Below are 20,066 nucleotides of genomic sequence, written 5' to 3'. Positions count from 1 at the left end.
AAAGGGAGGCCCTGTTGCTAGCAGGGTGGAGTTGATAGACTGTCCGAAAGTTCTTGCTCTTACTGCATGTGCTTCCCTTCCTTGTGGATTCTAACTTGGGTCAAGACACTCACCCGGAACTGTGACCAGTTTGGGGGGATTAAGCTTGGTGTTCAGGGGAGCCTCTTCCCACCTCCATAACCCAGCACTAGCTTGGAAGACTGACACACTTGCCAGTTGGGGGTGGGGGTGGGGGGAGCAAAACTCCTGTCTTAGGGTGCCAGCAAGCCCACAATGCCTCTTAAGTTTGGTGTAGAGCCAGTTTTGGTGTAGTGGTTATGTGTGCGGACTCTTATCTGGGAGAACCGAGTTTGATTCCCCGCTCCTCCACTTGCACCTGCTAGCATGGCCTTGGGTCAGCCATAGCTCTGGCAGAGGTTGTCCTTGAAAGGGCAGCTGCTGTGAGAGCCCTCTCCAACCCCACCCACCTCACAGGGTGTCTGTTGTGGGGGAGGAAGGTAAAGGAGATTGTGAGCCGCTCTGAGACTCTTCGGAGTGGAGGGCGGGATATAAATCCAATATCTTAATCTTCTTCTTAATGGGCTACCAGTAACCATGAAACAGTCAGATCTTTTTCAAAAGGAGGTTTAGAGTTTATTTAGGAAATGCAGGGGCCCAGGAAAAAACCCAAGTATAATACCAGTGAAATTGCTGTGTTCTGAAGGATGTGTGCATGAAGAGTTAGCATGAAACGGATAGAAGGAAGTCCTTCTTCACCCAAAGGGTGATTACATGTGGAATTCACTGCCACAGGAGGTGGTGGCAGCTACAAGCATAGCCAGCTTCAAGAGGGGATTGGATAAAAATATGGAGCAGAGGTCCATCAGTGGCTATTAGCCACAGTGTGTGTGTGTATTTGGTCACTGTGTGACAGAGTGTTGGACTGGATGGGCCACTGGCCTGATCCAACATGACATCTTTTATGTTCTTATGTGACACAGAGTGTTGGACTGGATGGGCCATTGGCCTGATCCAACATGGCTTCTCTTATGTTCTTAAGAGTTACATGAGAGAAGAGAAAGTTTAGGAGAGCCAAGACTCTGGCTGAGTGAGAATTCTTCTCTAGGGAGCAGTCATCAGGAGATGTAGGGAAGAGAGGGATTTAAAGGAGGGGAGATGAGAGGTTTTTAAGAGACAAGGAATCGAGAGAGAGGAGTTTACCTGCCCTCAGGCTGCTGAGTTGGGTAGGGTAGACTGTCTGTTTCAGTGATCCAGAGACAGCTTCCAAATAATACAGATCATGTGAAGTGATGGTATTGCTTTACTCTGCTCTGGTAAGACCTCACCTGGAGTATTGTGTTAAGTTTTGGGCACCACATTTTAAGAAGGATATAGACGAGCTGGAATGGGTCCAGAGGAGGGCAACGAAGATGGTGAGGGGTCTGGAGACCAAATCCTATGAGGAAAGGTTGAAGGAGCTGGGGATGTTTAGCTTGGAGAGGAGGTGGCTGAGAGGTGATAGGATCACCATCTTCAAGTACTTGAAGGGCTGTCATCTACAGGATGGTGTAGAATTGTTTTCTGTGGCGCCGAAAGGGTATGACCAGAACCAATGGGTTGAAATTAAATCAAAAGTGTTTCGGGCTCAACATTAGGAAGAACCTCCTGACTGTTAGAGCGGTTCCTCAGTGGAACAGGCTTTCTCAGGAGGTGGTGGACTCTCCTTCCTTGAGATCCTGTGAATTTAGGGGGAGGTGTTTGTGAGTTTCCTGCATTGTTCAGGGGGTTGGAGTAGATGACCCTGGGGGGTCCCTTCCAACTCAGAGGTTGTGGCTCTCCTTCCTTGGAGGTTTTCCCCCCAGAGGGTGGCATCTAGTGCCAGACCCCTGCAGAATTGCAGGAAACTCACAAGGAGGTCTTTGTGAGTTTCCTGCATTCTGCAGGGGGTTGGACTAGATGACTCTGGGGGGTCCCTTCCAACTCAGGAGGTGGTGGGCTCTCCTTCCTTGGAGGTTTTTCCACAGAGGCTAGATGGCCATCTGACAGCATGAGGATCCTGTGAATTTAGGGGGAGGTCTTTGTGAGTTTCCTGCATTGAGCAGGGGGTTGGATTAGATGACTCTGGGGGGTCCCTTCCAACTCTGTGATTCTATGAATATGGTTTGCTGGTTCCAAAAGAGAGAGTAGAGTTGGCAGCTGCTGAGCCACCAGAGAAGCGAGACTGCAGAGTTTGGCTGGCAGAACAGCGGTAGTCGTAGGCGCATAAGAATATCAGATGAATAATTGTAAAGTGCCAGAATTCAGGGTGAGTCCAGGATGAGATCTCCTGGCTTTAACAAAGGAACGGGGAGGGGAGGAGGCTTCACAGCGAGGTCACAAAAGGTGATTGCAGCCCAGCAGGGTGGACAAAAGGGCTGGCAGGGCGGGGCCCTAGCCACACCTGAGGCAATTAAAGGTGAGGAAGCCCACCTGGGTGCTTGACAGTAATTAGATTTTGCACTCAGGAAGATTTGCATCTGCTGAGGAAATTGCATCAATGGGCTTAGGTTGGTGCCCAGCTTTGCAAAAAAAAAGAAAAGAAATATGTATACCCTGGTGACTTCCAGAGGTCCTGTCACTGCATCAGCCTCCCACCCAAGGGTTTGGCCACTTGTTAGCATAGTCTGGGAGAGGCCTGGCCTCATCTTCTCCAAAGTGGCTCTTAGCCACAGCGTATTGTTGGAACTCTGTCTGGGGCAGTGATGCCCTGGGTTCTTGGTGCTTTGGGGAGGGGGCAACAGTGGGAGGGCTTCTGGTATCCTGGACCCACTGATGGATCTCTTGATGGCACCTGGATTTTTTGGCCATTGTGTGACACAGCGTGTTGGACTGGATGGGCCACTGACCTGATCCAACATGGCTTCTCTTATGTTCTTATGTGACGCAGAGAGTTGGACTGGAGGGGCCACTGACCTGATCCAACAGGGCTTCTCTTATGTTCTTATGTGACACAGAGTGTTGGACTGGATGGGCCATTGGTCTGATCCAACATGGCTTCTCTTATGTTCTTATGTGACACAGAGTGTTGGACTGGATGGGCCATTGGCCTGATCTAACATGACTTCTCTTATGTTCTCTTAAGGTCTAGATGGGACTGGGGAAGTGATGCTTTCTAATCTTGGTACTTGGGAGGCCCCAGTGGGAGGACTTCTAGTGTCCTGGCCTCACTGATGGACCTCCTGATGGTGCCTGGTTTTTTTGGCTACTGTGTGACACAGTGTTGGACTGGATGGGCCATTAGCCTGATCCAACATGGCTTCTCTGATGTTCTTAAGAGAGCCAGTTTGGTATAGTGGTTAAGTGCGTGGACTCTTATCTGAGAGAACTGAGTTTGATTCCCCACTCCTCCACTTGTGCCTGCTGGAATGGCCTTGGATTAGCCATAGCTCTCGCAGGAGTCCTTGAAAGGGCAGCTGCTGTGAGAGCTCTCTCAGCCCCACCCACCTCACAGGGTATCTGTTGTGGGGTGGAGAAGATAAAGGAGATTGTTAGCCACTCTGAGTCTCTGATTCAGAGAGAAGGGCAGGGCATAAATCTGCAATTCTTCTTCTCTTCTTCCTCTCCTGTTGCAGGGCCAGTTTGGTGTAGTGGTGAAGTGCGTGGACTCTGATCTGGGGAGAACCAGGTTTGATTCCCCACTCCTCCACTTGCAGCTGCTGGAATGGCCTTGGGTTAGCCATAGCTCTGGCAGAGGTTGTCCCTGAAAGGGCAGCTGCTGTGAGAGCCCTCTCAGCCTCACCCACCTCACAGGGTGTCTGTTGTGGGGGGAGAAGATAAAGGAGATTGTAAGCCGCTCTGAGTCTCTGATTCAGGGAGAAGGGCGGGGTATAAATCTGCAGTCTTCTTCTTCTCCACTCCTCCACTTGCAGCTGCTGGAATGGCCGTGGGTCAGCCATAGCTCTGGCAGAGGTTGTCCTTGAAAGGGCAGCTGCTGTGAGAGCCCTCTCAGCCCCACCCATCTCACAGGGTGTCTGTTGTGGGGGGGAGAAGATAAAGGAGATTGTGAGCCGCTCTGAGTCTCTGATTCAGAGAGAAGGGCGGGGCGTAAATCTGCAATTCTTCTTCTTGTGTTCTTAAAGCACAGCAGCTCCCCAAATGTTTGACACCCCTGCGTTAAGCAGTCGTGGGCGGTGTGATGCTGACGTCCAAGTCCTTCTTTTTTCCACGCAGGGTCATTGTTGGTGAAACATCTCCCCCCAGCTGGAGTGAGGGGGTAGGAGGGGGAGATGCTGAGCTGTTCGCTTTCTGAGTTTCGGGGGCAGACTTCTCTGCCGCCAACTTGCCAGACAGTCTTGGTTGTGTCACTTTCTCTCAGCCCGCCCACCGCCCATCTGAATGTCGCTGCTTATAAAATTGGGAAAACGTGCCTGTGAAGTCTCCCGCTCCAGAGGTCCCTTGCGCAGGTGCTCAGACTCGCGAGAACACGGCACAGGAGCTGAGAGGAGGGGGAACGCTGAGGAAAGGCAAAAAGCCTTTCCTGGCTGGGTTAGATTGGAATAAAGAGGAAAGTCGGAATCTCTCCTGTGTGCTAATTCATATCTAAGTAGGAAGCGGGAGGGGAGTTCTGCAGAAGATCATAAATAAATTAAAGGGGGGCAAAGAAACCTGCTGAACACTGAGAATTCTGTACCTAAGGGGTTGGGGAGGGGGCAGTACAAGGGAGTGGGATTTTAGTTAAGAAGGTGAATGGATTGTGAATGGAGCACCCAGGAGGGGGAACAGATCTGAAGACGACGAACTGCAGATTTATACCCCGACCTCCTCTCTGAATCAGGAAGCCTACAATCCCCTATATCTTCTCCCCCGACAACAGGCACCCTGTGAGGTGGGTGGGGCTGAGAGAGCTCTCCCAGAAGCTGCCCTTTCAAGGACAACTCCTGCAGTGGTCCAAGGCCGTTCCAGCAGGTGCAAGTGGAGGAGTGGGGAATCAAACCCGGTTCTCCCAGATAAGAGTCCGCACACTTCGCCACCACACCAAACAGGATTGTCTCTCCCCGTAATGTCCCCCGAAGAGCTTTTTGCGCCACAGATCAACAGGGAAGGGCGGGCTAGAAATTCAGTTTAATAATAATAATAATAAATAGAGATTTTATGAATGAGGCAGCAGGGGTGCGGCGATCCTGACGTGATGGATGGTGGTGATAAAAGACTGTGAATTCTTTGAATGCAGCAGGTACAGCATAAGCATGAAGCGCTTTCATTTAATACAGGGGTGGTCAAACTGCGACTCAGAAGCCACACGTGGCTCTTTCACATATACTGTGTGGCTCTTGAAGGCCTCGCCACTCCCATCAGTCAGCCTGGAGAAGACATCTGTCTCTTTGGATCACATCTCCAAGCCAAGCCAGCTGGTGCCTTGGAGAATTCATTTAAAGTTGCTTTCTTTCCACCTCTCCCTCCCCCACTTTCCTTTCTTCCTTCCATCCCTCCCTCCCTCCGACATCGGATGGTTATTCTGTGTGGCTCTTACATTAAGCAAATTTGGCCACCCCTGATTTAATACTAAGAAGACTGTCTGTCCCCCAGTTAAGGAAGCCTTTGTGAACTGACTGCCTCACTGACCGTATGTGCCAGGACTTTGCTTTTGGGGAGAAGTCATTGTTCTGAGAGCAAGAGGGCTGCTTCCTTTTCCTTTTCCAAGGGCGTCTGTCTACCTGTGTGGTGTAGTGACCGAGTGTCTTGGATCTGTAAGACCCGGGTTCAAAACCCCAGTCTTGCCATAGAAGATTGGTGGGTACCCTTGGGACGGTCACGCACTCCCAACCTAACCTACCTCGCAGGGTTGTTGTGAGGTTAGAGGTTAAAACAAAGCAGGGAGGTGTGTTGTGAGCCACTGCGGGACCCCGATGGGGAGAAAAGGGTGGAATACCCGATGTAAGTAAATGCACCAGCTGCACCATCTGCTGGAAGCCTGTTCTGGTCCTAGCTGGCGTCATCTGCTGGAAGCCTGCTCCAAGTGGGGTACTCCTTCTCTGACGCACACGAATGTCTCTTCCAGAAGGGCTCTGCTTTGTTTGAGTTTGCTGTTTTTCAGTCACGCAGTCGAGTCCGACTCTTTGCGACCCCCTGGACCGAGTCACGCCAGGCCCTCCTGTCTTCCGCCATCCTCCAAAGTCTGCTCAAATTCACGTTAGTTCCATCAGTGACACTGTCCAGCCATCTCCTCTTTTGCCGTCCCCTTCTTCTTTTGCCTTCTGTCTTTCCCAGCATCAGGGTCTTCTCCAGGGAGGGCTCCCTTCTCATTTGGCGGCCAAAGGATTTGAACTTCAGCTTCAGCATCTGTTTGTTTGAGTGCTTTTGTGGCAATGTTAATCTGCTCCCTGGGCGGGCACCTTCTTGAACGGTTTAATTGACTCAGTGTTCTGGACCTAGCTATTTCTTTAATTACATTTCTAAGCCCTATTGATAAGCCGCCCTCCCTTATCAATAGGGCTCAGGGCGGTGTACATCAAGAAGAAGATGACCACCACCGCCGTAGATTTATACCCCGCCCTTCTCTCTGAATCAGAGTCTCAGAGCGGCTCACAGTCTCCTTTCCCTTCCTCCCCCGCAACAGACACCCTGTGAGGTGGGTGTGGGGCTGGAGAGGGCTCTCACAGCAGCTGCCGTTTCAAGGACAGCTCTGCCAGAGCTCTGGCTGACCCAAGGCCATGCTAGCAGGTGCAAGTGGAGGAGTGGGGAATCAAACCCGGTTCTCCCAGATAAGAGTCCACGCACTTAACCTCTCCACCAAACTGGCTCTCTCAAAGGCATTTACAAATTCTATCGGATTGTCAGTCTGCCTGTAAATCTCTACCATGTGTATATAATATAACTTTCTATAAAGCCGGTGTGGCGTAGTGGAAAGGACTGCGTGGTTCAAGCCCCCACTTCTATGGTAGAAGCTCACCGGGGGGGGGGGGGCCTTGGGCCAGTGACAGACTCTTGGCCTGGCCTCGCTGACGGGGTGTGGTGAGAAAACGGAGGAGCGGAGAATGACGTCGTAAAGTGGCTTTGAGTCCCAGCTGGGGAGAGAAGCAGGATATCAGTCAATAAATGGGAAAATGTTTGAACAAGCGTTCCTGGGCTGCCTTTTGAAAGCAAACCTTCTCTGCCCCCCACTCCTGCTTTTCCTCTGTGGGACAGGACTCCCACGGTCATTTCCCAGCTCTGTCCGTTTTGGTGGCTCCCTTTTAAAACCAAGACTGGCAGTGGGCAAGAAACGCTTCCGTTGCCTTCTGGAGGCAGAGGGTCGGACCCCCTGTCAGGTGGGGCTGCTTTGCCCAGGCAGCTCTGTCGCTTGCTCCAGGGAGCTGGATTTCTCCTTTTTGTGTTTGCTTTGTGTGCCTCTGGGAACGTGCGTGTCAGTAGATGAGGTCATGTGGCTCTAACGCTTACTGTAGCAAAACTCCCTAAATGCAGAGGTTTTTTTTTTTTTTTTTTAATGACGGGGCAGGAATTGCAAGAGGAACAACCCTTTCTGTGCACCAGCAAGTTCTCTGTGTTCGCTTCTGTCGGCAGCAAGCCTACGGTTAAATGTTCGTTTTTTGAAATTAAGGATTCTAAAGCGGTACCGCTAAAAGGAGCTCTCTTTGTAAGAATATTGCTTTGATCCACACACACACACGTCCTTGAGCACCCTAAAAAGGCAAGCCGCTTGGGGGTGAGTTTGAAGAAGAAGAAGAAGAAGATATTGGATTTATATCCCGCCATCCACTCCGAAGAGTCTCAGAGCGGCTCACAATCTCCTTTCCCTTCCTCCCCCACAACAGACACCCTGTGAGGTAGATGAAGATATTGGATTTATATCCCGCCCTCCACTCCGAAGAGTCTCAGAGCGGCTCACAATCTCCTTTACCTTCCTCCCCCACAACAGACACCCTGTGAGGTGGGTGGGGCTGAGAGAGCTCTGACAGAAGCTGCCCTTTCAAGGACAACTCTGCGAGAGCTCTGGCTAACCCAAGGCCATTCCAGCAGGTGCAAGTGGAGGAGTGGGGAATCAAACCCGGTTCTCCCAGATAAGAGTCCGCACACTTAACCACTACATCAAACTGGCTCACCAAGCGTTTGTGCGTGGGCTTATCTTTACTCTCATTTTTGCAAACATGGGTGCCTCTTCCAGCAGCTGGCTTCTCTTACAGACGCCCCTCTGCCTTGCTGCAAACGTTGTCCGTCTTGATGGGGCTCCGGGAGTAGTTTCCCCTAAGCAGGGGTAGGGAACGTTGGCTCGCCAGATGTTTTTTGCCTACAACTCCCATCAGCCCCAGCCAGCATGCTGGCTGGGGCTGATGGGAGTTGTAGGCAAAAAACATCTGGCGAGCCAACGTTCCCTACCCCTGCGGGCCTAAGGCCACATAGAGAGTGTGTGCATGTGGCCAAGATGATATTTGTGGAGGGGATCTCTGAGACAGATGCCCATTCGTTCTCTGAACAGCACTAGTAGTTGGTGCCCCTGAGGGCCTGGGCCCAGCCAACCTGCGAGTAACATCCCCGGAACTTAAGCAGCTGCCTCTTATTGCCAGTTTTGCACGGGCAGGTAGCAGGTTCTCGAGTATGAGCTCTGCGCATTCTCAGACGAACGCTCGTCTGGCACTTCAAGTCTTCCTGCTTCTTCTTTTGTATTTTCGGTGTGTGTCTGCACCTGGAAGTCGTGTTGACCTCTGGTGACTGGCCCCTCCTGGGGGCTTGGAGGATATTCAGGGAGGTGGCTGCATAAGCCTCCCCCCACCTGCCGACTGGGTATTCCAAGGACCGTCTCCCGTCCAAGTGCTAGCCGCAGATGACCTTAAGAACATAAGAGAAGCCATGTTAGATCAGGCCAATGGCCCCTCCAGTCCAACATTCTGTGTCATACAGCGGCCAAATATATATATACACACACACACACTGTGGCTAATAGCCACCGATGGACCTCTGCTCCATATTTTTATCCAACCTCCTCTTGAAGGTGGCTATGCTTGTGGCCGCCACCACCTCCTGTGGCAGTGAATTCCACATGTTAATCACCCTTTGGGTGAAGAAGGACTTCCTTTTATCCGTTTTAACCTTTCTGCTCAGCAATTTCATCGAATGCCCACGAGTTCTTGTATTGTGAGAAAGGGAGAAAAGTACTTCTTTCTCTACTTTCTCCATCCCATGCATTATCTTGTAAACCTCTATCATGTCACCCCGCAGGCGACGTTTCTCCAAGCTAAAGAGCCCCAAGCGTTTCAACCTTTCTTCATAGGGAAAGTGCTCCAGCCCTTTAATCATTTTAGTTGCCCTTTTCTGGACTTTCTCCAATGCTATAATATCCTTTTTGATGTGCGGCGACCAGAACTGCACACAGTACTCCAAATGAGACCGCACCATCGATTTATACAGGGGCATTATGATACTGGCTGATTTGTTTTCAGTTCCCTTCCTAATAATTCCCAGCATGGCGTTGGCCTTTTTTATTGCAAACGCACACTGCCTTGACATTTTCAGTGAGTTATCTACCACGACCCCGAGATCTCTCTCTTGGTCAGTCTCTGCCAGTTCAGCTTCCGAGATCTGACAAGATGGGGCTTGCCTGGGCTGTCCAGGTCGGAGCATCTCTAGCGCTTCAGTCTTGAGCCCTGCCATGCTGGGAGCAAAACGGTTGGTTTATATTTGCAGCTTTCGGTGTGTCTGTACGACGTCTCTGCAATCCCCACTATATTCACGGGGGCCATTTTTCTGAAAGGGTCTGGCAGGCTCCACAGCAGGGGTAGCTAGACTGTGGCTCAGGAGCCCCATGTGGCTCTTTCACACACATTGTGTGGCTCTTGAAGCCTCCACTGCACCGTTGGCCAGCTTGGAGAAGGCATTTGTCTCTTTAAATCACCTCTCCAAACCAGTCGGCAGCTTGAAGAGTGCACTTGAAGTTATTTTCTTTCTATCCCTCCCTCTGTCTCTCCCTCTCTCTTCCTTCCTTCCTTCCTTCCTTCCTTCCTTCCTTCCTTCCTTCCTTCCTTCCTTCCTTCCTTCCTTCCTTCCTTCCTTCCTTCCTGCCTTCCTCCCTGCCTTCCTCCCTGCACTTGAAGTTATTTTCTTTCTATCCCTCCCTCTGTCTTGCCCTCTCTCTTCCTTCCTTCCTTCCTGCCTGCCTTCCTGCCTCCCTGCCTTCCTGCCTCCCTGCCTTCCTCCCTGCCTGCCTCCCTCCCTCCCTCCCTTCCTCCCTTCCTTCCTTCCTTCCTTCCTTCCTTCCTTCCTTCCTTCCTTCCTTCCTCCCTCCCTCCCTCCCAACTCTTAAACATCTGACATTCATGTCTTGCGGCTCTCAGACATCTGACACTTATTCTATGTAGCTCTCACATTAAGCAAGTTTGGCCACCCGTGCTCTACATGGCATGACCTGGCCTGTCAGCAAGGGATCCAGTCTCAGTGCCCTGTCTGTGCCCAAGGGGATTTGAGTTTAGTCCTCTCTCTACGCTGTGCAGTCTTGTGAGCAAAAGTTCTACTTTGTGAGCTCCTGGCATTCAAGTGGGGAGCTACCACATGAATTAGTTTGCTCTGGAGCCATTTTTCCAGAGCCAAGACAAAAACGTGTGAGCCGGAGGCTAAAAACCGGTGAACTAGCTCAAACCAACTCTGTGAGGGAACGGTGGTCCTGATTAGCTAGCCCTGTTGGAATGAAGTTTGGTCTGGTCACCATATGTGAGTTAAAGGGGAGGATAAAGCGGTGATGGTATCTGCTTCCACAGACTATCAAATTCATTTATTCCCGGTTGTGTCATGTTACTCTTCTGAGCGCCACGAAGCTCAGTCCGGTGAATGACACCTGTGGAATGGGCTGTTGCTCTTCCGTCCTGGTTGTGATGTTGGAGGAAAGGGATCTGTTCTGACTTCAAAGATTAGCCGATGACATGCATGATTATTCAACAGATTTCTATGAATGGAGAGTGATATATGCCTGGTTCCACTTAGTCACGTACCCAATGGATCATGATATCTTACCCAATAGCTTGCACTACAGGAATCTGATTTATTTCTGAGCGGAGGGTTTTGTTTTTTTGTTTTCCGGTGGGGAGGGGTAGAGGGAATAGATGATTCAGGCAGTTATAGTTAATTAGGTATAGGTATAGTTATACTTTATTCTTTAATTTGATTCTACAATTGTATAGTAGTGTATAGTATTATCAAAGATTTCAGGTTTTCACGGCTGGTAACATCATTAGGGTTTGTAGAGTCTTTCGGGCTCAAGTGCCGTGTTCTACTGGAGAAAGTTTTCCTTCCAGACGTTTCGTTCTCGGCTGTGGAGAACATCCTCAGTGGCGTTGCAGCCGGAGCAGGCGCTCTGACCTTCTTGGCTGCTGTGCATTGAGTGAGGCCAGGGCTGCTGGAGAGCTGCTATTTCTAGGCTGGAGGGGGTGTGGTGAAAGGGCAATAGGTTTGTGGATGTGCCCATTGTTTGGTGGGGCTTCCTGGAAAGGTATCTTCACACCCCTTCCAACCCTCCCAGCAATTAACACAGAACAATGGTCACATTCAACAGCCAGTTTCCTTATCACTACCCTTCCAGGCAGAGTGTTAAAGCTGCAGTACTGCAATCCTAAGCTCTGCTCACGACCTGAGTTCGATCCCCAGCGGAAGCTGGGTTTTCAGGTAGCCGGCTCCAGGTTGACTCAGCCTTCCATCCTTCCGAGGTCAGTAAAAAGAGTCCCCAGCTTGCTGGGGGGGGGGGGAAGTGTAGATGACTGGGGAAGGCAATGGCAAACCACCCCGTAGAAAAAGTCTGCCGTGAAAACGTTGTGAGCACAACATCACCCCGGAGTCGGAAACGACTGATGCTTGCACAGGGGACCTTTCCTTTCCTAAAACATTAGCACTTGTTGGCTTTAAAGGTGCTTGCTTCGTATCTCTCCCATGGGATCCAGGGAACCAGGCAAAGGAAGCTCTGACTCTTTCCTTCCTTCCCCAGGGTGCCTGGAGGGGGAGGAGCCTCAGTCAATAGAAGGAAGAGGCTTGGCTCAGTAGTTCTGCTGTGCGATTGAGAGAACCTGGCAAAGCAAGCTCTCCCTCTCCCCCTTCCTCCCCAAGGGAGGCGCCTCAGCCAATGGAGAAAATAGAGGCTTTGCCCTGTAGCTCCTGTGCAATTGAGCAATTCTGGCAAAGCAAGCCGTGATGCAGAAGGAAGCAGATGACAGCCAATTGCTCGGGAGCCTGATAGGAGCCCTCCGAGGGCCTGTTTGTCACCCCTGAACTAGTCAAAACCCAAATGTTGATATTTTGTCCCATCGTCAATCAATCAACATTTTATTTATATCCCGCCCTCCCTCCAGTCTTCATGCTCCTTCTAACATTTGTTTGCAGCCCGCCCCCGGCCGCAGGAAGTGTCCAAAGTCTGTGGATTTGCTCCAGGAAACTCAGCTCTCACCATGAAAACGTGCATTTGGACTTTGGCATGCTTGAAACGTCTCTTTGTTTCCCAACAGATTAACAACATGAAAGCGAAATTTAAAGAGACCATCGAGAAATGCGACGCCCTGGAGCGCAGGCTGAACGAGCTGCTGAAGGAGAGACAGTCGCTGGAGAGGAAGTACGTCCGCCTCCTCCTTTCCCTAGAAAGTGGATTCTTCCCAATAAGCCTTCGATGCCAGCAGTTTTGCCTAGAAGACTCTCCCTCCCCGCTCTTAATCCAGTCTGAGAGACTTACAAGGGCCCTTCAGGTCAGACAAAGGGAGCCAAACTCAGGCAGGCTTTTCCAGTCTGCAGGCACTGGGGAAATTACCAGCCCTCAAGACAGAACCTTCCTTAGCGTACTGCAGCCGACAGTTTGGTGTAGTTCAGGGGTGGCCAGTGGTAGCTCTCCAGATGTTTTTTTGCCTACAACTCCCATGAGCCCCAGACAGCATGGCCAATGGCTGATGGGAGTTGTAGGCAAAAAAAACTTCTGGAGAGCTACCGTTGGCCACCCTCGTTGTAGTGGTTAAGTGCATGGAATCTTATCTGGGAGAACCAGGTTTGATTCCCCACTCCTCCACTTGAAGCTGCTGGAATGGCCTTGGGTCAGCCAGAGCTCTCTTATCTGGGAGAACCGGGTTTGATTCCCCACTCCTTCACCTGCAGCTGCTGGAATGACCTTGGGTCAGCCAGAGCTCTCTTATCTGGGAGAACCAGGTCTGATTCCCCACTCCTCCACTTGCACCTGCTAGAATGGCCTTGGGTCAGCCAGAGCTCTTTTATCTGGGAGAACCAGGTCTGATTCCCCACTCCTCCCCTTGCAGCTGCTGGAATGGCCTTGGGTCAGCCAGAGTTATCTGGGAGAACCGGGTTTGATTCCCCACTCCACTTGCACCTGCTGGAATGGCCTTGGGTCAGCCAGAGCTCTCTTATCTGGGAGAACCAGGTTTGATTCCCCACTCCTCCACTTGCACCTGCTGGAATGGCCTTGGGTCAGCCAGAGATCTCTTATCCGGGAAAACTGGGTTTGATTCCCCAGTCCTCCACTTGCACCTGCTGGAATGGCCTTTGGTCAGCCGTAGCTCTCTTATCTGGGAGAACCGGGTTTGATTCCCCAGTCCTCCACTTGCACCTGCTGGAATGGCCTTTGGTCAGCTGTAGCTCTCTTATCTGGGAGAACCGGGTTTGATTCCCCACTCCTCCACTTGCACCTGCTAGAATGGCCTTGGGTCAGCCAGAGCTCTTTTATCTGGGAGAACCAGGTCTGATTCCCCACTCCTCCCCTTGCAGCTGCTGGAATGGCCTTGGGTCAGCCAGAGTTATCTGGGAGAACCGGGTTTGATTCCCCACTCCACTTGCACCTGCTGGAATGGCCTTGGGTCAGCCAGAGCTCTCGTATCTGGGAGAACCAGGTTTGATTCCCCACTCCTCCACTTGCACCTGCTGGAATGGCCTTGGGTCAGCCAGACATCTCTTATCCGGGAAAACTGGGTTTGATTCCCCAGTCCTCCACTTGCACCTGCTGGAATGGCCTTTGGTCAGCCGTAGCTCTCTTATCTGGGAGAACCGGGTTTGATTCCCCAGTCCTCCACTTGCACCTGCTGGAATTGCCTTGGGTCAGCCATAGCTCTCTTATCTGGGAGAACCGGGTTTGATTCCCCAGTCCTCCACTTGCACCTGCTGGAATGGCCTTTGGTCAGCTGTAGCTCTCTTATCTGGGAGAACCAGGTTTGATTCCCCACTCCTCCACTTGCAGCTGCTGGAACGGCCTTGGGTCAGCCAGAGCTCTCTTATCTGGGAGAACCGGGTTTGATTCCCCACTCCTCCACTTGCAGCTGCTGGAACGGCCTTGGGTCAGCCAGAGCTCTCTTATCTGGGAGAACCGGGTTTGATTCCCCACTCCTCCACTTGCAGCTGCTGGAACGGCCTTGGGTCAGCCAGAGCTCTCTTATCTGGGAGAACTGGCTTTGATTCCCCACTCCTGCACTTGCAGCTGCTGGAATGGCCTTGGGTCAACCATAGCTCTGGCAGAGGTTGTCCTTGAAAGTGCAGCTGCTGTGAGAACTCTCTCAGCCCCACCCACCTCACAGGGTGTCTGTTGTGAGGAGGAAGGTAAAGGAGCTTGTGAGCTGCTCTGAGTGGAGGGCGGGATATAAATCCAATATCAGCAGCAGCAGCAGCAGCTCCCTGCTCAAGACTAATGCATGTATTGCTGTTGGCTTTGAGTCCAGTAGTGCCTTAGAGACCAACGCAACTTTCAGGGTGTCAGCTGTTGAGCTTTGACTCTTGCAGCTTCTGCCCTGAAAATCTCATTGGTCTATTGTAGTGGTTAAGTGTACGGACTGTTATCTGGCAGAACCGGGTTTCATTCCCCACTCCTCCACTTACAGCTGCTGGAATGGCCTTGGGTCAGCCATAGCTCTCACAGGAGTTGTCTTTGAAAGGGCAGTTTCTCTCAGAGCTCTCTCAGCCCCACCTACCTCACAGAGTGTCTGTTGTGGGGGGAAGAAGATATAGGAGATTGTAAGCCGCTCTGAGTCTCTGATTCAAAGAGAAGGGTGAAGTATAAGTCTGCAGTCTTCTCCTCCTCCTCCCCCTCCTCTTGGGTGCCCCTGGACTTGAATCTAGCTCAGGGGTGGCCAAACTGTAGCTCTTTCACACCTTTTGTATGGCTCCCGGAGGTCAAGGAGGAACTTAATGCTGGCTTACTCTCTAGCAAGCATGCTTAGCATTGGGACCTCGGTCAGCCTATGAGCTCTGACCCCATATGTATTTTATCTTTAATAAAGATGTGTGTGTAATATTTATTCATGTCTTGCAGCTCTCCAACATCCGGTGTTTATTCTTTGTGGAAAACGAAAGGTCCCCTGTGCAAGCACCAGTCGTTTCCAAATCTGGGGTGATGTTTCTTTCACAACGTTTTCACGGCAGACTTTTTACGGGGTGGTTTGCCTTTGCCTTCCCCAGTCATCTACACTTTCCCCCCAGCGAGCTGGGGACTCATTTTTCCGACCTCGGAAGGATGGAAGGCTGAGTCAACCTCAGGCCGGCTACCTGAACCAGCTTTCACTGGGATCGAACTCAGGTCGTGAGCAGAGAGTTCAGATCACAGTACTGCAGTACGGCTGCTTTACCACTCTGCGCCACGGGGCCGCTTTTTTGTGGCTCCAGTTTGGCCACCCCTGATCAATATTCCTTCTAAGCTGCAGAGTCTTGTAAGCAAAAATTCTACTTCTTGAGCTCCTGGCCTTAAAGTTGTGAGCTGCTGCATCAATCAGCGTGCTCTGGGGTCATCCTTCCTGAGCCAAGACAAAGATGGGTGAGCTTGAGGCTAAAAATCTTTTGCCTTCTGTCTTTCCCAGCATCAGGGGCTTCTCCAGCGAGTGCTCCCTTCTGTTGCCTTCTGTCTTTCCCAGCATCAGGGGCTTCTCCCGCGAGTGCTCCCTTCTTTTGCCTTCTGTCTTTCCCAGCATCAGGGGCTTCTCCCGCGAGTGCTCCCTTCTCATTGGGTGGCCAAAATATTTGAGCTTCAGCATCTGACCTTCCAAGAAACAGTCTGGGTTGATTTCCCTTAGGACTGACTGATTGGATCTTCTTGCAGTCCAAGGGACTCTCAAGAGTCTTCTCCAGCACCATAGCTCAAAAGCATCTATTCTGCCCTGGACCTTCCTCTTCCCTATGAATTAATGGCCTCCAAATTGTTAGCACCCCTTACTTGGGTCATGCAAATGGAGGGCCCTCCTGGCTTCCTCAATGGAGTCAATCTGTTATCTCGGGTTCCATTGAGAGAATGGGAAATCTGCAATTGAATTCCAGCTTGATCTCAGTAGGATCTGGGAGCGGCTGGCAGACACGCCCTAATAAAAAGAAAAGGAATTGCCCCTTTTCCTTTCCCCTTACTTTGCTGGTGACTCACATTTTCCTCAGATTAATCCTTTCCTCTGTCTTTGCAATGTTAACGTAGCACGCCTGTGTCTTGGTATACTGGGCAGCTTGCACCAATTATGCAAAACGATATGATATGTGCAGTCTTTCTTTGGCTATTTTTATGTAACAAGCAGGAGGGGATGTGAGGATGTGGGGGGAGTACAGGGTTTTTTTGGGGGGGGGCAAGAGCCCAGTGGCGCAGAGTGTTAAAGCTGCAGTACTTTAGTCAGAGCCCTCTGCTCACAATCCCCGGGGGAAGCTGGGTTTAGGTAGCTGGCTCCAGGTTGACTCAGCTTTCCATCCTTCCAAGGTCGGTTAAATGAGTCTCCAGCTTGCTGGGGGGAAAGTGTAGATGTCTGGGGAAGGCAAGGGCAAACCACCCCGTCAAAAGTCTGCCGTGAAAACATTGTGAAAGCAACGTCACCCCAGAGTCGGAAACAACTGGTGCTTGCACAGGGCACTACCTTTACCTTCTTAATTTGAAATGCCCACTACGTTCCCCTCCAGGATTCTGTCAGGGATTTCAGCAGGCTAATACTCAGGTGCTCTCAGTGTTTGTTTTCTTCTGGAGCTTAGTTCTCATTTGGGCTTTTAAAGGTCTTTCTTCGGTAAGAGCCCCTTGGCGCAGAGTGTTAAAGCTGCAGTACTGCAGTCCTAAGCTCTGCTCACAACCTGAGTTCGATCCTGACGGAAGCTGGTTCAGGTAGCCGGCTCAAGGTTGACTCAGCCTTCCATCCTTCCGAGGTCAGTAAAATGAGTCCCCAGCTTGCTGGGGGGAAGGCGTAGATGACTGGGGAAGGCAATGGCAAACCACCCCGTAAAAAGTCTGCCGTGAAAACGTTGTGAAAGCAGCATCACCCCAGAGTCAGAAACGACCGGTGCTTGCACAGGGGACCTTTCCTTTCCTTCTTTTGACTTCATCACTTGACCCTTTGTGTGTGTGTGTGTGTGTGTGTGTGTAGAGACCCTAACTTTGTCTGGTTTGAGAGCTTTAGTGATACTGGTTTTGTTAGACTGCAAGAGGGGCAAGGAAACAGGTTATCAGTTAAAATAATCATTGAGACTTTATTTTGAAACAACGTAATGGGCAATATGGAAACATTTCAAATTTCCCTTTCATGTTTATATGTAAAAATGTTATCTTCCAAATATAAGGTACAGTCCATGTAGGAACTTACCTCCTCTCTGAGTAGTGTAATTATGCAAAATGGCCAGTGCCTGGCAACAGAGGGGGTCGTCACCTTTCCAGATGAGGAAAGAGATGGAATTCTTCAGGATCGGGGTGGCTACCAAAAAGGCTCTGCTGGTGGTGGTTGCTGCTGAGGATGGCATCCTGAACTGCTGGTCTGATCCAGCAGGGCTCCTCGTACACTCAGATAGGGCACAAAAAGATATTGTGTGGCTGATTTCTCAGTCTCCCTCTCCTAGCCCCATTTAAGGCACGTGTCTTCACTAGCTTGGCCAAAGTCCAGGCTAATGCACCCTGTGCAATGTAATCAGTTTGGGCTGCCGTTGCTTCCAAGTTTCCAGTCTGCAAAGTCTGTGGATAACTTCAGGAAATTGTACCAAGCCTTGTTGGGTTCCCCTGGGGATGTGCGTGGTGTGGTCTCCAAGCCTTTGGGGGTGGGGGCAAGCTCCAAACTAAGTGCTCTCTTTGTCTCTCTGTCTCTCTCTCAGAATGTAAGCTTTCGTGTGCTTTAAGCACACTTCATCAGACAAGGAAATCAGGTACAGTGAGCAGAGCTACATATAGCTGGTAGGCTGTGGGTTAGAATGCAAAATGGTACACATTTAAGATCCCATGATAGAATAGTCAAATTAACAAATTGAGCAAACCTTTGATCTGGGTAACGTGAGCGTGAGCAACCAAGAAAACAGTAGCGTGTCAAAATGTGAGAATGTCTGTTAATCACTCTATTGTTAGAAGCCTGGGCCAAAATGAGGGCATTCCTTTCTCAGAAGTTTTTCCCATCGAACTAATTTACCTTTAAACACGTAACATACATATAGTTTGCCATTAGAAGAAAAATACTTTAAAATGTAGTGAAAGATGGGTTTAGTGTATGTACTGAAATAAACAGCCAATATCCCTATTTGAGTATGTCAATACAGCTAAAAGAGAAATACATATCTTACTGTACCTGATTCCTGGTCTGATGAAGTGTGTTTCTAGCACACAAAAGCTGACATTCTGAATAAAACTTTGTTGGTCTTAAAGGTGAAACTTGACTTCTACTTTGTTCTGCTGCTTCAGATCAACACAGCTGCCCACTTGGATCTCTCTCTCTGTCTCTCTCTTTGTCTGTCTCCATCTGTCTCTCGTCTGTCTCTCTCATGTCTGTCTGTCTGCCTGTGTCTCTCTCTCTGTCTGTCTGTCTGTCTCTCTCTCCATCTGTCTCTCTCTGTGTCTCTCTCTCTGTGTCTCTCTCTTCGTCTGTCTCTGTCTATCTCTCTGTCTTTGTCTCTCTCCATCTCTCTCTCTCTGTCTGTCTCTCTCTCCATCTGTCTCTCTCACTGTGTCTCTGTCTCGCTCTCTGTCTCTCTGTCTTTTTCTGTCTCTCTCTCTCTCCACCTGTCTCTCTCGCTCTGTCTCTCTCTCACACCCACCCACACCAATTGTCACCCGCTCCTCCCTTTCAGATGCAGCCAGCTGAGCAACAAAGTCTCCAAGCTGACCACCGAGCTGAAGGAGGAGCAGGAGATGAACAAGTGTTTGCGAGCCAATCAGATCTTGCTGCAGAACAAGCTGAAGGACGAGGAGAAGCTGCTGAAGGAGACCTGCGAGCAGAAGGACCTGCAGATCGCTGAGGTCCAGGAGCAGCTGCGGGACGTCATGTTCTACCTGGAGGCCCAGCAGAAGATCAACCACCTCCCCGCCGAGGCCCGGCAGGAGATCCAGGAGGGGCAGATCAACATCGCCATGGCGTCGGCCGCCGGCTCTTCTGCGGGGGGCAGCGGGAAGCCTTCGTCCCGGAAGGGGAGGGCCAAGCGGGGCAAGTGAGAAGTGAGGCCCGGGCAAATTGACCTTACTAAAGCTGGCCGCGGAGAGGTGACCAGAGGCAGAAGGAGTGTCGCCTGTCGGGTTCATCAGGTTCATGAGTCTAGCAAGGGGGAACTGACCGCCAGTTTCCAGAGCATTTCTTCCCCCCTCCCCGGGGGACTAGTCAGCACCGTTCGGCAGCCCTTAAGGATCTCCTCCTGCTGTTCGGTGGTTATTTAGTGGCTCCTCGGCTGCCTGACCTTATTTAGCCTCTTCCTCTCTGCTGCGTACCCGAGACCTTGTGTTCCGTTCTAGACGTTTGCTTGGAATTCTTAACTTTTAAAAGGTGCAAAACCAAAAAAGAGCAAAAAAAGCCTTAGATTTATTTGAAGGGAGAGCAGGCAGAGACGGGGCCGCCTCTGCCGTCTTCCTGGAGCCCAGGAGCAGAAGCAAACCTCAGGCTTTCCCGAATAATCTCAGGGCACCCGAGGGCCGTTTTCAAGGCGACTTGTGCTCGGAGCGTCTGGGGAGGTCTGGACGAAACGGAGAAAGCCATAAGCAGGTAGGCAGGTGGTCCTTGAAGCCCCCCGGGGAAGACAATCTCACGTTGGAGCTCCATCCAAGAGGATGTGTCCTGCTTAGACCACCAAGGAGAGTCAAGCAGCCCTGCCTGAGGGAGAAAGAGGTCCGCCGGTAGCGTTAACAGCTCTGCATGAGTAGCTGTCAGCATTCAGATCTGAGCCTGTTCGATGCTGCT

At 50.9% G+C, this 20,066-nt stretch overlaps 1 protein-coding gene across 1 annotated transcript in view; it reads left to right on the top strand.

The window, feature by feature from the left end:
- Positions 1–19,682, top strand: part of BRAP (BRCA1 associated protein) — a 54,036-nt gene extending 34,354 nt beyond the window's left edge. The window contains exons 11-12 of the mRNA XM_060249817.1: positions 12,435–12,538; positions 18,970–19,682. Of these exons, the coding sequence (XP_060105800.1) occupies positions 12,435–12,538; positions 18,970–19,330 (465 nt within the window). The 3' untranslated portion in view covers positions 19,331–19,682. The remainder of the gene's footprint in view (positions 1–12,434; positions 12,539–18,969) is intronic.
- The last annotated feature ends 384 nt before the right edge of the window (positions 19,683–20,066 follow it).

This window comes from Heteronotia binoei, chromosome 11 (assembly GCF_032191835.1).
Source record: "Heteronotia binoei isolate CCM8104 ecotype False Entrance Well chromosome 11, APGP_CSIRO_Hbin_v1, whole genome shotgun sequence".
In the NCBI taxonomy this organism is placed as follows: domain Eukaryota; kingdom Metazoa; phylum Chordata; class Lepidosauria; order Squamata; family Gekkonidae; genus Heteronotia; species Heteronotia binoei.
The sequence above is the reverse complement of the archived record's forward strand: the minus strand, read 5'-3'. Positions and strand labels throughout refer to the sequence as shown.